This window comes from Ammospiza nelsoni, chromosome 4, assembly GCF_027579445.1.
Source record: "Ammospiza nelsoni isolate bAmmNel1 chromosome 4, bAmmNel1.pri, whole genome shotgun sequence".
Lineage (NCBI taxonomy): Eukaryota > Metazoa > Chordata > Aves > Passeriformes > Passerellidae > Ammospiza > Ammospiza nelsoni.
The window spans coordinates 20,088,571-20,106,861 of record NC_080636.1 but is presented as its reverse complement, the minus strand read 5'-3'; the positions used below and the strand labels follow the sequence as shown (position 1 = coordinate 20,106,861).

General features: G+C 48.6%; 1 protein-coding gene across 1 annotated transcript in view; it reads right to left on the bottom strand.

Moving 5' to 3' along the window:
* Positions 1–366: 366 nt before the first annotated feature.
* NAT8L (N-acetyltransferase 8 like) overlaps positions 367–18,291 on the bottom strand; it is a 32,268-nt gene continuing 14,343 nt past the window's right edge. The window contains exon 3 of the mRNA XM_059470795.1: positions 367–7,387. Within this exon, the coding sequence (XP_059326778.1) occupies positions 7,020–7,387 (368 nt within the window). The 3' untranslated portion in view covers positions 367–7,019. The remainder of the gene's footprint in view (positions 7,388–18,291) is intronic.

The following is an 18,291-nucleotide window of genomic DNA, read 5'->3' as shown; positions in this document are numbered from 1 at the left end:
CAGTTTAGGAAAAAACTGACATAAGTTTTAGATTTTATTCATTCGTACATTATTTACAGCAGTTGCTTTCATATTACAATTCTCTTTCATCTTTTCAGTTTTCACTTATAAAAAATTAACCAAATAAACCTTATATAACCAAATTTATCACAGCAGGTCTGGTTAATTTTCACAGTTACAGCGGCCATCAGGAACAGAACTTAAGTACCTACAAGTCACTTGTGCAGAGCACCCAGCCTGCCCCTGCCTGGGGACACCCTGCTGGCCCTGCAGAGCTGTCCCTGCCTGGGGACACCCTGCTGGCCCTGCAGAGCTGTCCCTGCCTGGGGACACCCTGCTGGCCCTGCAGAGCTGTCCCTGCCTGGGGACACCCTGCTGGCCCTGGAGAGCTGCCTGGCTCCCGGGGCCACGCTGGGGAGGCTGCAGCTCAAAGCCTGAAGCACACCAAGGGATAACTTGTACCCACCTTAGCACGTGCCACACCCGGGGAATGGTTTGCATTGCTACCTTAAAGCTATGCAAAGAGTTTTCCAACCTAGCTGGCTCCTGCTTCCCTCCACAGAAATGGGAGCAATTGATTCTGTTTTCTGCCATTGCTGAGCCCCAGAAGTGCAGTAGCAGAATGTGCTGGGGTACAAGGCTGTGGCAATAAGTGTTCACCTTCCTCTGTGTGACTCTGACAGCTCTTCCTGATGTCTGTCTCTCCCACCAGGAATGGTATTTGCAGTAACTCACCCTTACCTGGTGAAAAGCCTGCACTGCATCAGGGCTGGCAATGCCCCAGCTCTAGGGACCCCACACAGGCAGGTTCTCTGCCAAGGTGACACCCAGCTCCAGAGACTGATGGCCTTCCCTGTACTTCATCCTGCTCCCCAGGTGCAAGAGCACTCCTTAGAACACACACACAGTGTGCTCCTGACAGCATCACCTTCATGAACCATCTCCCTGGCTCTCCCCCACGTGCTCTTTTGCTTTCCAGTGGTAATTATTGCTGTTTTAGAGTGTGTTCATTTTTCTTTGAGGACTTGTAGCCACTTCCCATTACAGATACAGTACATACTATGCTGAACATAGAAAACACAAGACTCATTTCACATTGGTCTTGTACAATGGGGAGGAGATGCAGAGTAAGAGGCTGTTTGGGGAAATCCAAGTTTCTTATTTAGACATGAGTGAGTAAGCCACTGCCTTAAACACAAGCAGTTCTGGGAAGCAATTCAGCCTGTTTGTTGTTGTTTTTGTTTTTTTTAACTGACATTGGACATTTTCCAAATGCATACCACACATCTGCTTAACACTACCAAAAATATTATTTTTTTCCTTTACTGCATTTGTCTCAAGAAGACTTTTGCTTTAATAAAATAACACAAGCACACAAACTGCTTAAAGCTAACTGCCCAGCACAATCATAAGTACAACTCACAAAGCAACTGATGCTTTGTTAAACCTAATTACATTTAAAAAAATCAAATATACATATTACAAGGCAAAAGGATTAAGCTTTGGAGGAAAAGAAATTGGAAACAATATTAGCTGTAAGTTCATTACACTTACATAGGAGTAGCTGCTTCTGCATTCAAATGTGTTACTTGTAAATAAATTTACAGTTGCATTATGTATTTGTTATGCTCTTGGTCTCACTAGGTCTGTCTTCTACTATTTAGATGTTAAAAGCATGTTCTCTCCCACAGGTGATCACGTGCAATACAAAGACAGCACTGAACAGTGACTTTTAACTGTGATCAAACTCCAAATGCTGACTTGGAGCTTGTTATTTTAAACAATACTGTGTTTTGACTAAACTCTCAGTTATCCAAATTAATCTTCTGATTTACTTTCTATGAAAGATAGTCCCAAGCACCATTCAGGTAGCAGGTTTTGGTGGGTGGGATTAGCTCTGTTGCATAGTCTCTATGACTGAGGGATGCAAGAGCACACCAATTTTTCCTCAAGATTCTATGTGGATCTATTTTGAGGGAGAAAAAAAAGAATATTTTCCTTTTGCATTTTAAAGCTTACTTAACACTTAGCATTACTTCATTTTCTTTATGTGGTGCAGTATATTCCACTGCAAGACTCCAGTTAGTGTCCAATTAAAATGCCTTTATTAAGCTTTAAGTAGAGTGCATACCAAGAGCATCACACCAGCACTAATGAAACACAGGCCCCAGCACACCCAAAGTGAGATTGTTAATTCAGAGGTAACCAGAGCTGGTTCATGCCTTTGTGTGTTTGGCAATTTGGAAGTCCCTGCAGTTTCTATCCATTTGCACCTCAGCCAGCAAATCTGGCAAATTAAAAGGCAGCAGACCTGCATCACACAGGGGTGTGGATCAGTGAGCAACAGCAGCAGCAAGGACTGGGACAAAGTTCTGCAAAGCCACAGCTCCCTTGGGAATTCTGACCATGGGACTTTCTGCTCTTCCAGGTGGCCACAGCAAGGACAGGGCCCAGGACAGCCCTGGCACCAAAGCCTTTGTGCTCGTGCTGCAGGTGAGCAGCACCAGGACCCCACCAGGCACATCCCAGCCCCAGCAGCCTCTGCTGGCCCTTGGTCCTGCCTGCCCTCCGCAGGGACACAAATTCTGACAGCATGGCCTGAAGAATCATCCTCATTTGCCATGGGGAGGAACACAGGGTAGAACAACCCCAGGTCCCAGCCCCGGGGACAGATGTCCCCAGGGTCATTTGCCCCCTGCATTTGTTGAAAGGCAATTCTGAAATGAATCCTGCAGGCTGCACCCATCCCCACAAAGCAGGATCACTTCTGGAGAAAGGTGAAGGCTTTCTCAGAGATAGCACCCCACCTAGGGACAGAGGGGAGGGAAAAGAGCAGCTTTCCACTGATGGTAATGCCCTGGACTTTTCTGCATCTCCCAGCAGAGACACAGGTGCCATTCCTAAGCATCTTGCAGGGGCTGTCTGCTGCACTGAGGGAGAACACAGCATGAATTTACAACAAATACAAATTCAAGGGTTTCAAGTCAGACTAGAAACCACTTTCTTTGTTGGCTTGATTGCTTAGCATTATCAGCCTGGATCTGTTTAGGGGCCAAGCTTCCCAGAGAGCTTATTGCCAAATCTGACATGTGCTTGAGATGCCAGTTTGCTCAGGATGTGGAGGGAGTTCCCACTCACTCCACAGGGAATGGCCCAGGCTGTGCTGGAGGGCTGGGACAACCCCAAGGCTGTGGATCTCAGCCACAGTAATGCAAATTTTCCCTTATTTCCCATTTTCTTTTTTTTTTAATTTTTGGACATAACACCTAGTGCTTTCCGCCGGGAACAAAGGCTCTGCCCCAAGCCCCTCCAAGCAAAGGACACTTGAGCAGTGTCTCGTGCACAGGGATTAGCAGAAAAAGCCCCAGTCTAAGGAGGGAGCAACCAGGTGAGGAAACTGCACCCCTGCAGGCAGCACGAGGCCTGTGAGAGCCCCCCTGCACTGCAGAGTAAGAGCAGTGTGGGAAATGCCTTCACATGTCTAAAACATCCCCCACCTAAATCTGAACTGATCTTACTCAACCACCACATTTACCAACCTTGGGCTCAAACCCAAGACACGCTCCACTCTTCCACACACTCCTGCCAATGTTGTCCTTGGAAAGAGAAGCCCCCAAACTGACTCAGGAAAATCCCCTCTCATCTCACACTGATGTGGGTCTCTGTTGGAATCAAGACTCAAGGACTGGCAGGAGGTCCAGATCACCACCTCATCTGCTTGGGACCAATCCCACAACCACCTTGTGCTGCTCCTCACCCACCCAGCCCTGAGCTGGGATGGGGAGAGTCAGGAGAAGATGCTCAGGGCCTGAGAAAGGGCTGTGCTGATCTTTTCTAAGCACTTTGTTAAAACCTGAAAGATGCAGACCGGAGGGATGGATCTGCCAAAGGCAGCTCAACCTCATGTGCCACCCTGTGAGCTGCACTGTGGTCTGCCCTACACTTCCCTGGCAGCAGGTGAGCCTGGCTGGGCAGAACCCAGCACCCCTGACCCCAGAGCTGTGCCTGAGCTACGGCACTTAGGGAAACTTCCCATGAATGCAGACAGAACAACAGCATCATGTGGTGCTTTTAAGGCCAACCTTGGCAGCACCCCTGTCCCACTGCTTCCACCAGGGATGCAGCTCTGGCAGCCTGCGCCATCTTCCAAGGAGAGCAAATCCCAGCCTATTTGGCAGCCAGCCCTTTCCTTCAGAAACAAGCTGTCCTGGCTGGAGAGCTGGGAGCAACCAGCTGGACTTCTTCCAAAAAGCCTGGTCACAAAGCAACTGGCAGAAGCATTAAGGGAATAAATTTTCTTGGCAGCTACCGGCCAAGTGGCAACAACTCAATCCTTATCAGTGCATTTCCGTGTGCTGGGGAGGAATGCAGACAGCACCCCCAAAGCCACACCTTCCCAAAGCACCTCTTCCCCAGGAAACTCAACAGGTATTACAATCAGATACTGTAATATCATCAGGTAAAATTTACACGTTTTAGAAGAAAATACTGGTAAACCTGATGGTACATCTGTGTCTGTGGGATCTGGTGGGATTTATTCCAGGTTTGGATTTTCTGACAGGATGTGGAGTTTTATTTCAAAGGCACAGGTATCAAATAAAACCAGCAACATTAGTTTAATTAAATAGCCTAATAAAAAAGTTAATGCTCAATTTAGACTTTACATATTCCTCCCTTATTAAGAGACTAGTTTTTGCTTTTTGTTTTTTTTACCCCTCTGGAAAGGTTTTAGTGCAGTGATTATATAGCAACAGAAAAATAAACTAAAAAAGGCACAAACTTTTGTGTTTTTTCTTTCAACTTTTGCTAACACTTCATATTTGTCTGCTTTACTTCGGTTAATAAATCACTGAACGCAGCAAGAAAATATTCTGCCGATTTCTGTACACTATACAAGAACCCCTACCAACAGTACATTATTTCAGCTTCAGGAGAAATGTACAGCATAGAAAGACTTTTAAAAATATAGTGCCCCATAGAGAAATTTTGTTAATTAAACTCATGGTCTCTTGCTACAGTGTCCTTCACCATCCTCATGACCCCCTTATTGCTGGAACACACGTTGGGACTCTGCCCCTCCACTCCTCACAGGCTGGACCCAGCCCAAGCCAAGCAATGAGAGGGCAGCTGGGGTTGTGCCAAATGGCTCCTCCATCCCCAGCACCAGTGCCTGGCCCATGGCCCTGGCAGGGATGGGCTGAGCCCCCTGCTCTCCTTCAGCGCCACCAGCCACATCTCAGTGCAGGGAAAGCCTCTGGCTGGAGAGGAAAGGGCGGCTCCTGGTAGGAGTGGGACAGACAGCACCCCATGTCCAAGGTCTGTGCTGTCTGTCCCCCCATGTGCCCCAGGGCTCCTGTCCTCTCCCTACACCCCAAGGCTCCCTCCTTCTGCAGCTCTCCTGCTGACTCTTCCATTGTATTCACAAGCGTGGTTAACACATGCTCTACCCCCTTCACCAACTTCATCACGGTGAGGTGGGGGGTTCCCCCCTCACCACACACATAATACTTCATAAAATTACAATTGTTTTTCCCAGTAAATAAAGGGGTTTTCCCTTTCAATGTATTAGCAGAGCCAAACCCCTCTACCCACCCGAAATTAAGTGCAGCCAGAAATGGTTTTCTGTAATACCTCTGATACCACGCTTTAAAAATTAAAACCTACCAGTCTTCTTTTTCCCCAAGATGTAATTCATGCAAAGTTGCTATTTGTTTAAATAAGTTATAAAAGTTGATATCTCAGGCTAGAAGAAGCTGTAGTCTTGGTTATTCTTTAGTTGGCAGGCACTGTACATACATACCGGGTACAGACACATGCCAAATCTGCTTTGCATTGCTTTTTGCATTATACAATTCACAAATCTGACATCATTAAAGCAGTTAATTACCTTTGATGGAAGGCTGCAGTGAGGCCATCTACATTTATCAAACAAGCAGCTGGTTAAGATAATAAGTACGCTCCCCCCCACCCTGGTGCTCCCCAAAATGCTATTATCTGTCACACGTTGCTTCTCTGAAGTGGTGAGATTTGGTGCGCACATTAATGTGCAAATGTGTTGCCATAGGAACTGCAGCCTCCATTACACCTCAACGACACCATTCAGCAAAAGCCAAAACTAAAAATAACAACAACAACAAAAAAACCCTTAAAAATAAGATGAAAACAAACAAAACCAAAACCCCAAAAGGCAGCAAAGAGAAAGTCCAACGCACATGCGGAGTCTGGCCCAGGACTGCAGGTTACGCGTGGCTACGGAACAGCGCAGGAGATGCTCAGGTTTGATCTTAACTTCACACTATGGTACAATGGGGCTCAGTTCAGCCGGTCCGAGTCTGTGCTGGCTTAGGAAGGAGGGGGAGCTGGAGCGGAATCGTGGTTACGGATGCACCTGGGGTCTCTCAGACATTTGGCAGAATGAGGCACATCCAAAAAAAGTGCAACACCAGTGCCGTGGTGGCAGTGCGATGTGTTTGAGTGCGTGCGCTTCCCTCTTCATGCATTGTAGCAAGCGGGTTGGGGCGGAGGGGCAGGTGCACCCCCCACCTTTTCTCTATTAACCAGTAGGTTACGGTAAGAGGAATGCATATTCTACTTACTGGTGCGTGAAATACTGAAAACTGCATTCAAGTAATATTTCTGCACTATTATGAATGCATCACTATGTTATCTTACACCTGGAAAAGGAGAGGACTATGTACACCAGAGCAGTTGTACTATTTTGCAGTAAGTTTCTGTGCTTTACAGAGGTACCTGGGAAGGAGAGGCCGCTGCTCCGTCCCGCTGGGTTGCAGGACTCCCAACACCACCACCTACAGCATGCGAGGAAGGGGCGCTGCTCGGCCGGCCCATCGAGCTGAACGGAGCAAACCAAAACGTGACGTGAGGGTACAAAAACTCTAACCCAAAATTGGCAAATCAATGGTGATGAGAAATAGAAGGATAATTTATTATTTTTGAAGGGGGAGGAAGGGGGGAAAAAAATACTTTTTTGTTTTGTTTTGGTTGGTGGGGTTTTTTTTTTATTCTTCCCGCAGCTGCAGGCGGTAGCGGTGGTAGCGGACCTGGAAAAACATTCTCTCCAGTAAGGAGCGCGTCATCCCTGGCAGGGCGTAATGTTCGACGACACCCACGTGCTTGAAGCCCAAGGACTCGTAGAGCTTGTGGGCTGCCATCTTCACGGCCGTGGTTCCCAGCACGACAGAGGAGTAGTTGTTGAGCATGGCGAACTCCAGCACCTTGCGGCCCAGGGCCTTGGCGATGCCTTTGCCGCGGTAGTTGGAATCCACGGACATGCGCCGCAGCTCCACCGTGTTGTCCTCCTCGTTGCCCCGCGCTGCCACGATCCCCACCACGTTGCCGTCCAGGACGGCAACCCAGAAGCAGGAGCCTGTGGGAGATAAAGCAGCACATGGAGTCACCCCCGACAGACAAGTGGCCATTGTCAAAGACACCTCTGGGAGCAGGGCCTGGGGTCCAAAATCACGTCACATCTGGGGACTAATGACCTCCATAAGAAAGGAAAAAACACTCTTCCCTGACAACGTGAAGGAAATGTTGTTTTCCCAAGGAAAATGCACAGGGGCTACAACCTCCTGTCAGGGAGTTGTAGAAAATGAGAAGGTCTCCCATGATCCTCCTTTTCTCCAGCCTGAACAGCCCCAGCTCCCTCAGATGCTCCTCACAGAACTTGCGCTCTAGACCCTTCACCAGCCTTGTTGCCCTTCTCTGGATGTGCTCCAACACCTCAGCATCATTGAGGGGCCCAGAACTGGACACAGTACTCCAGGTGTGGCCTGACCAGTTGCTTAATAACTCAAGAAGCCACTTTTCAATACAGCAGCCAATCATGGGCACTGAGAGGTCTCTTGCCCAGATGAAAAGCACTGACTTTCAGTGCTCTGGAGCAATATGTTTTCATCCAGAGGAAGAAGACCCCATGACAGGAGAAACCCCCGGTGCAGGCAATGGGCTTCTTCCCAGCTGCTAAGCAGAAGAGAACCTGACTTGGGCAGCAGCTCCATCTTCTGCACCAACCCTTCCTACTGCTCCAACCCAAATGCATGGCACACCTCTGTAAGACCTGAGTAATGCAGCCCAGGGGGGCAAGGGACCACCCCTCCTGAAAAACCAGGGGAAACATGAGTAAGACAACTCAGTACACTTTCTCACTGGAGGAGAGCAAAGCATGGGGTGGTGGGAGGCGCATTTGCAGCTGTAGTAGGAAAAGTGCACCTAGTGACTCCATGAAGCCATCCAAATGAGATGCCCCAGGTGTTGCCCTCTTCCCTGTGGCACAGTCCAGCTTCCAAGGAAAAGCTGGCTACAAACAAGGGGCAGGGAACCATCCCAGGTTCACCTCAGCACACTGGGCTCATCCTCACATTCAGAGGAATGTGCAGCTCCAGCAACACTCACTCTTGTTCCCACTGTGGGCAAGTCATCATGCTGCTGCTATCTAGGTCAACAGCTAATTTTTAAAACACCAGGGCCCATCTTGACCCATTTATCACGAGCAGTGGAGATGTCTCTGCTCCGCTGCCGCACTGACAGCGCGACTTGTTCCCCAGCGCTCGCTCGGATCTCACAACGTGATTTATTCAGACACGACCCCAGACGAACACCTACAAGCACTGAAATCAAGCAGCCACCCTCACTCTGCATACAAATTGCAGGGTGGAGATCTCACTGCTGGTCTTAAAGTGCTCATCACGTGGTGGCTGAGCCCAATTCACTCCCCAGCCCATCCATCACACCTCTGGCCATACGGCGAGCACACCAAACATAAGGGTCACAGTGATTCTCACCCTACATGCATGGCTACCACTCCTGTAGTGTAATTCCAAAAAGGAGGTTCAGGAATTTCCCCACACTTGGGGAGCTGGGGCTCCATTCCTGGGGCAGCCCCCAAAAATGCCCTGAAGCAGCCATCACCTGGTGTCCACCGGGCTGCAGCTGGTGGTACAGTTGTCACATCTCCGTCATCTAGCCCCATCCACAGCAACTCCTCCTGGAGCTGCTTCTTCAGCAAGTCTGCCTCATTTCCCCTCAAACCAGAGAAACAACCTGGGTTCCTCTCAACCCAAGATTACACAATTGCTTCCACGACTGCTTCCCACTTTTATTCCTTATTTTCTCCTCTCAGCAAGCACCTCTTCTCTGTGCCCACCAAACCTGAGAGGCTGCTAAAGCTCACTCAGCAACACTTCCCACATTTGTAAAATGGCACGTTTCTGGTACTTTGAGGCATTCTGAATATTTAAAACCCAAATTTGGACACATCCGCTACCACAGAGCCGCCAAACCTTTCACATTCCCAGCCCTCTGACCACCCTGTCCATACTCCCACCCCTGTCCATCCCAGCAGGGACTGGACCTGGTTACAAGCAGCATGACAGCAAATATGCACTCCTTGTTAGTTTTTGCTTACAATTCTAAAGCTTAATTATAATGATTTTGAGTTCAACACGAAAAGAAATAGTATCTGGCAAATGTCCCAGTGTGTTTTGTGCACACAACACTTATAATTAGCCACAGACAGGACACATCTGCTCAAACAATGAGAGTTGTATTCAGCTCTCCTTTACACAAGCACCATTAGTCCCCAAGACTTCTACCCTGCTGTCCTCCTTGTGTCTGTGTCTGCTCCAAGGATCACCAGCAGCCAGTTCCTTCAGGCTACTGAAGACACCTCAAGCTCCCAAAGGTGGGAACAAGGTCAGGAACAGCTTTCCCCCATGGGGCTGTCAAATCCCTTCTCCAAGCAGCTGCATTCCATTGGGATGGGGACTTGCCCCTGAAAGCTGTCCTGGGATCACCACAGGCTGCCAACCCTGGGCTGAGACTTCCTCTCCTCTGGGAAATCCCTCCAGTTCCACAGGAAGAAGGTCCTCAGACTGATTTTTACCCAGGCTCAACTAGATGACCTCTAAAGGTCCTTTCCAGCCCAAACTATCCTATCCTATGATTCTATGTTTTCCACAATGCCAGCCAGCTGCAGCTCCTCACCATACCCACTCTTCCAGCAGCACTTAACCCTGGAGCATGGTGGAAGCTGCCTGGAAAAAGCACCTGGCACTGCCACATCCCAGGGCTGGGAGAGGGTCTCCTCCTGACCTTTTCTGGGCTGAGGATATTGACTCAGAGCACAGCTTGTTTTTGCACTTTTTCATACCTAGGATGAAACAAAACTAACTTCATCTCAGCTGTCAGTAATGAGCAACAGCCTTGTTTGCAGGGCTATTATTAGCAGGAGCTGACGTTTTACTCTCTCACATGCTATCTGAAAATAATCACTGCTGCAAAGATAAACACAGACCCTGACAGCTACAACTCTCCCTGCCCTTCCAGATACTCATCTCATGGCAGCATCTCTACCTTTGCCTTCATCCTCACTTGCCTCCACCTTCTGCCAACCCATCATTGTGGTCACCCAAAGCCCTTCCTCCTCACTCCAGGATCTGTTCTTCATGGACATCTTCCATTTAACCACAGCTGCCCTGGGAACACCACTCTGAAGCACTGGAGGCACTTTCCAGAGGCCCCATCTGCTCCCAGCCAAACACCAAGCACTCCCTCCTGACTCCTTCTGGGCTGCCAAAAGTAAAAGTGAGGAGAAGCAGACATGGAAAACCCACTACCACCCTCCCTTAGCTCTCTCCTCTTCCTCAGCTTGCTGCCTCACCACACAATGTTGACATCAGGAGCTCACATCACAGACTAAAGATGCAATAAAGAAAGATTTGGGTTTTTTTACCATGAGGGTGGTGAGGCACTGGCACAGGCTGCCCACAGAAGCTGTGGCTGCCCCATCCCTGGCAGTGCTCAAGGCCAGGTTAGATGGGGCTCTGAGCAACCTGGTCTGATGGAAGATGTCCCTGCCCATGGCAGAGGGGTTGAAACAAGATGGTCCTGAAAGGTCCCTTCCAACCCAAACCATTCCATTAAAAAAACCACCTTGTGATGCACACACCTATGAAAAAAGGCACTAAATGGCTGTGATGTGCCTGCCAAGGAACACAATTTCAGCTTGCTCATGCTTCACAGGAAGGTCAGACATGGTTGCTCAGCTGATGGCATCCAGAGCCTGAAAGCACACAAGATGGCACTGTCTTTCTGCTCTAAATTTAAGGATGGTTCCCTTAAATTTAGAGGAAGACCAAAGAGGGTATTCTTCTAATCCATCTACCCAACTCCCACAGCACAGGGCTGCCTTCATAGTCCTGCTGACACACCACCCCAAGGATGTGACACCAAGGATGTCCCCAGAGTAGTGGCACATGCTGGCCACGTATCTTCCCCTCCTGCCGAGGCTGCCATGGAATCCTCTGGCTGTGCCTGCAGCCTCCTCTCCCAGCCTTCCCCACTGCCATGAGCTGCACAGCTCTCCCCCACGCAGCCCACAAGGATGGATGGTGGGTGAAAATAAATTCATTTATTTTTGCTGCAAATTCTTCTACACCTTTTGATGAATAAAAGGCCGGTGGGTGGATGGGTGGAAAGACTGGAGCCAAAAGCAATAGCAGAGTAGTGCTAGAAGGGAGAGGGGACAGGGACAGCAGCCTTCCTCACCAGCATGAGTCCCACATGACTGACTATTGCAGGATCCAACAGCTTTCTTAAGCCTCAGCAGCCCCAGAATTGTGTTGCTCTGAAAAGGCAAAGCTCTGTCTTCCACATGCTTTTCAAATACATTGCTTTCTAGAAAATTCTAGCATTCCCACAAGAGCAAGCAAACCTTTGCTGCCTCAACACTTGTGTGCTCCCTAGTGCCAGCACCTGCACACTGAGGGGTGAGGGCTGAGGCAGGTAAAACCTATCCCTGTTTTCCTTAGGGCTGGGGAGAGGACACAGCAGATCCTGGGGCCACCACTGGCTGTTGGTGCTAATTTTGCATGGATGCATCCCTGTGGGAAGGAGTTTTCCTTGGAAGCTCAGCACAGGCAAGCATGGAAATCTTGCCCAGAGGCATGCCAGTCTTCTCTCCTTTTCTTCAGGGGTGGCACTGCTATCTGTGCAGCCAAGCTCTCATTAATTCTTAGAGGCTTATGCATGGAACATAATTTCTAGACAGACATGCAACTCCTTAAGAAAATATCCCTTCAAGCAGAGACTGTGACTTTCAATTCTGCTTTGGCATGTCACAACAACACAAATGTGAGCAATTTCCCTGCTGGCTCAAAGCTGTCACAGGTGATGTCCCTGGAGCATCATCCAGCAAAGGGACTGGCAGTTTCCATCACCACTGCTGGGAGCCCACCAGGACAGCACCAGCTCCTGTGCATCCTTACAGCAGAGACAGGAAAGCACCCTGCACAGGGCAAACCCCTCTCCTACATTTTCCTCCAGGCTGTTATGAAGCGGCAAAGGGAAGGAAAAAAGTCCAAATACCAAAAAGCTCAAAATAATTTCTGTACTTCCCATAGGACAGGGTCTGCAATTGCCTGTGTTCCATGCTCTTAATATACCTGCACAAAGGCTTGCCAAAAGTGACAGGCTTGCTCATCCCAGAGATCCAAAAGCTCCCTGACTCCTCCCTGTGACCCCTGGCTGCAGCACAGCCTGGTGTGACACTACCACACAGAAACACCTGCACAGAGGAGGCACAACATGCTGTCACATCATGGAGCTTCGAGTGCTTGCCCTTGCAGTCACTTGTTCAGCCTGCTGTGCCACCTTTTGGTGTGATTGTGGCCAGAGCAGCAGCTCTTTGTGCTAAGCAGGGGTGGCCCAAGCAGGGCAGTACAGAGGGAATCAGGACCCAGTGCAGAGCTGTTTTTACCTATTCACCAATAACCTGCTGAAAAGCCCCAAAGTTCAGTGTCTGGGCTCTCCTCCTGCCAGCACTATTCACATGCATCACTCTAACAGACAAGCTGGACATGGCAGCAAGTGGACAGAGTCCCTAGCCCAAAGCTGGCTGTGCTGTGGCTGTGTATTGCTGATGTTGCTTAAATTCCTGCCCTTTTATCCTGTCTGGGTCTTGAAGAAGGAGAAGAGGAATCACCCAGCACTCGAGGCAACACTCCCTCCTCCTTGCCCTTCATCCTTGGTGAAACACAGGGCAGAGCAGCCGAGTCACATCAGCATCAGGGGAGAAAGGAGGCTCTTTTGGGGACAGCCTGGCTGCTGGGACGTGAATGCTGCTGGCAGGAGGGCACAGACAGGGCACATCAGCTGCCACCCAGCCAGACACAGGCAGCCTGGGTGCAGCGACCAACCAAGGACAGGCAGCAGCTGTCCCTGTCACTGACTACAACTGCTCAGCTAGCCAGGATGGGGAGGGATTTCTCCCTGTGTTTATGAGGCATGCCATTATCCTATTATCCCTCGTTCCCTCCATCTTTCCCAAGTGTTGAGTTTCTCTCCTTTCCACCTTTCTAGTTTCCCTTGGCTTCAGGCAGGGCTGCATGACAGCTCCCACAAGTTCTGCTAGTAACTCTACACTTGACTTCAGTTAAAAGGCTTTCCTAGAAGGGTCCTACAAAATAATGGCATTTTAGTGTAGTTTATGGCTATGAAAACTGAGTGAGATGCAAGAGATCCTGACTCCAACACTCCTGACATCCATGAGCATCAGACAAGGCCCAGGTGTGGGGGAACAAAATATGTCAGGGACACAGGAATTATCCATGCATGAAATAAGAAATGCTGTGGGACACCTTCCTCCCCATAAATAAGCCCACATAATCTACCACTGCAGGACACATTGCCCTGTTATAAATAATTCCTGTCTGGAGAGCACAGGGCAGTGCATCTATATGCCAAGGGTGGGTGACATCCCTTAATTCATGGAGCATCTGGGCAGCAGGCAATGAGATCACCTACAAAGCATGAAAAGAGATGGATGGTTTGGTTCTGAGCAACCACTTCATCTACTTCTCCATCAACCTCCTTTTCCATCCTTGCTAGGTTTCACCTGTGTTGTTACCAAGGGCTGAAGGTACTTGCCACAAGCACAAGGCTCAGCCAAAGCCTCTGGAGTTGCAAGCAGCAGGGAAACAGTGGGATGACAGTGACATCCAGCATTCAGTCTGCAACACAGCCACAGGGCAGATCCATGGACATTTGCTACCAGAAACACTGTGACCCCAATCCAGCACAGCAGTGGGTCTCAAACTGCCCCGGGAGACAGGAGTGCAGAGTTGGCCTCTGAGCTGATAAACCTGAGCATGGAATGAGAGGCAGGGTGATGGGGTTTGGACTGCAGGAACTGCTGCCCTAAGCACCAGCGCAAGCCACAACCATATCTGCATTCAGAGTGGCATGTGCTGTACCATGCCAGGGCTGACAAGCCTGGAGCAGCAGCACATCTGCAAAGGTGATGGCCCCACTGCAGCTCTACATGCACCTGGGGGAGGAAAGGGCGGTGGGGTTGCAATTTAGAGTAACAGTATGAAAACTTTCATGGAGCTGGTGCAGCCCCAAAAGCACCCAGCTACTCCAACACAGGCATTCCATTTTGGGGTGCCAAGCCCCCAGAAAACCCCTAAGATGCTGATGGCTAGCTATAGCTTACTTTCACACTCATTTTGACAGGAAAAAAGAAAAACATATTCTGCAGCAAAGGGACTTCAGGAAGTGGCTAGGTTTGGTCCTAAATAGCAACTCCTGGGGAGATAACCCAGCAGGCATTTCTAATCTTCTTAAAACCTTTGCTTTAAGCCTCACCCTGTTCCTGTGAAGCACCTTTCCAACAGCTCCTGCCCACGCACCTCACTCCCGGCAAGGCTTTGGAGCACCCAGCCCGGATCAATGCGAGCTGTCAGTGGCCCTGCCCCATGTCAGCACTTCACTGGTTGAGTCTACAAACATGCTGAAGTCCCCTGGGGCCCAGAGTGTCACCACGTGTGACAGCACCCGAGGGGGTGCTCAGCAAAGCCCCGGGAAGTGCTGGGCACTGGCAGGAGCAAGCTTTTGATGAGACAGCCAGAAACCCGGGCGATGCCGCAGATGGGATAAAGACAGCCCTTCCAGCACATTTCAGAGGCTGCTATATTAAGAAGTGTAACAGCAGGACTTTAAAAAATCTTCTATCAGGCTCTTTTTGCTGGCCATGCTGCACCTTGAAAAGCAAAGACTGTAACAAAGCCAGTGTATAACAACTGTTTAAGCAAAAGCTGCAGAAGCAGTTGTGGGGGATTAGGAGCAGCCTGGTTATCTGGACAGACGTAGCCTGGCCCATCTCTCTGCTGCTGAAAAGGATGACACAACACAGAGAAAGCAAAGACAAAACCACAGATGCAGCAACCAGGGTCTGTCTACCTGCTGCTGGGTCACCAGGGGGAAAGCACAGATTGAGGAACGAGGCAGCATCTGTGCTTCTGGCATGTGAGCAATTGTTATCGATCAGCAAGGAATTAAACAGCTTAAAGGAGCAGATAGAGACTGGGATGTGTGATTTTGGCTGGGCATTGTCCTCCAGGCTGGCTGGGTGATGAGTCCCAGTGCAATAGAGCTGGCTCAGCAGAACAGTCTGGTCTGCACAAACGGACAAAACCAGAAAAAAGTATTTAAACTTTTCAGGGTAGATGCTCCTTATGCATGAAAAATACACACTAAGCTAACTGCAGAGTCAAGCCTTAAGTAAACCTATGTCCCAGAAGTTAAAACTGTTTTTTAGTTAGAAGTTTTAAGGACAAAAGAAACCAAGCTCTTCTGCCTGCTTTGCTAGCCTTGGTTGTGCCAGCTCTGAAAGACTGATGTGACAATTAGCTCCTTGTTAGTGAAATTAGTTTACAAGATCAAATGTGCTGCTGGTTGTGTTTTGAGCCAGCTCCTTAAAAGGACATTGTTAAAGCTTGGTCTCCATCTCCTACATCAATCTTTCACTACATGGCTTTATTGCTTTCAAAAGGTACTGAATTTGCCTTGCAGCAATTTTCACTCCCAAACATTGAACAAACTGGGAAATCTACAATTATTGGATGTTCTAGAATTCATTACTTGGTGGCTGACTTTTACTTTATATGCTTTACTGTTAAAAGGGACTGAGCAATAACTATTGAATGGCTTTCTTTAGCTTAGCACTTGGCCAAGCCATAAATCAAACAGGGAAAATGGGCAGAATCAATCTGATTTGTACCATCCATCACTACTCTTCTGGTCTAAATTTAGCCAAGACTCCCTTTATTCAACAGAGTGCCTGTATCTACATAGGTACTGCACCAAATGCTTCACAGCAAAGGGAGAAACGAAGGTTCATTTACTTAAGGTTAAACAATAAACATAATTCTGAGCTGTACAAAGACTTCCAGGGGGTTTTATGCTGCTTTGAGGCCAACAACCTTTGACATGAGTCACTTTTCAGGAGAGCCCCTCTTCTGCCAAAGACCACAGCTAAAGCCTACAGAGCTCACTGCAAACAACTGCTTTCAGTCAGGAGAAACTTAGGTAAGATGAATTGCAGCCAAGATGTAAGTTCAACCTTAGGATATGGCAGAATGATGCATCAGGACAGAATAACTCATCTGTACATGCAAATTCTTTAAATCAGAGTCAAAAACAAGGCTGAGAGGTGCCTCCCCTAAAAGGTAAAAAAGGGAGCAGCTAAGAATATTTCCATACTTAAAAAGTAGCAGAAAAAAACCAAACAAAAAAAAAAAAAAAAAAAAAAACCACCCAGGAAAAGAAACCACAACAGACCAAGTCAAATAATGGGTATATATTCATTCATATATATATATATATATACACACATAGGATATATTCAACCAAAACAAGCTGCACAGCATGTTTCAGTGCTTCTGAGCATGATGTTAGCCCCTGCCACATTCTTGCTGCCCTCAGAGTCTCTAAATGAGGACTTCCCTACCCCAGCAGCTGAGGAGTGGCAATGACAAGGCAATATTTGTGGTGCAGAAACACTGACCAGAAAAGTCCCAGATCCCAGGGTAGCCCCTCTGCTTTCCTTCCCAGGACAAACTGATCTGACAGACAGGGACTTGCACTTCACCAAACCCTGCACAGCCAAGAGAAGCAACCAGGACATCCTAACACCCACAATAAATATGGCTCTGCTGTACTCAGAGCCTTTCCTTCTGCCCATGGCAGTGGTTCCACAAGAATCCCTGACACAATGAATCAAACCTCCCTGACCTCCAGCTTTTCATAACCTATAGGAGTGAAACAGCAACCACAAGGAGTTATATTCTCTCTGAAACCACAGTGAAGAATTCATTACTCAATATTGAGGAAGACATCAGGAAAAAATAAGAGGTTTAGGGTGGAGATTTGGTAAAAAACTACAGGCTGAAGTCAGGTGGTAGATGGTTTGATGTCATTAAGTCTATTGCAAGCAATAAATATTTCCTATTTCTAGTGTAACACCTTGAAATGGTGCTGCACACACAATCTTTCCAGGGCACAGGAAACCAGCAAGGACATCAGTTATCATCAGCTGGGACAAACCCACCCTGTCACCAGCTGCCACACCCAGGTGAGCCCCTAAAATCCATTACAATGGATTGGGAAGAGATCAAGATGTGAGGAGTGAGCTCATCACCTCTGTCCTGCCCAGCTGCTCACCAAGGGCTCTCACTTGGATATTTCTCACTGGACCAACCCTCTCTGACCTGCATGAGCCCCCAAACACCTGGGCAAACCTATTCCCCTAACCTCTGGGGAAGGGGTATGTGACTAAACAGGGAAACTGGGAAAGAGAATCAACCTGGTCAGGAGAACCAGGCTTGGACACCCAAGCCCAGGCTTTCAGCATGCTCCCATCAAGGCAGCATGCAGAGGTGCTCATCCTATCATGGAAAGTGATGGGAAAAAACCAATTTCTGTCTGCAGCATGCCAAGAAACATGTCCTTTCCCTTGGAATGGGGTCTGATGTACTTCTGACATCCAAGGCTAGAGGCAGTAACAGGACTAATCCTACAGTTTGTAGCAAATCCAACTCCTGGCCCATATAAATAAATGAATAAATAACTACCAAACCTCTCTGGAAGTAAGCATTCTGAGTATTCTTGATGTGCTTTTAGCAGCATCACACTTCTAACACTGGAGGACTTCCTAGAGCAATGACCCTCTCCAATTGGGCACACCAATCAGCCCATCCCATTTGGGATGAGCAGGGAAGGAGGCCCTTTCCCCACCACACCCTAAGGTGTTCCCTAGTCCTGCTGGGGCTGGATCTGACCCACTCAGAGCTGCAGGCACCTCCTGGTATCTGCACCTTCCCACATCTTCAACCCAACCCCCACCAGGTGGGTGGTGACTTCCATGACCAGGCAGAGCCAGCAGACAGGGCTGGTACCACTGCTTTCTACTCTCACTGTGTTTGCAAAGCC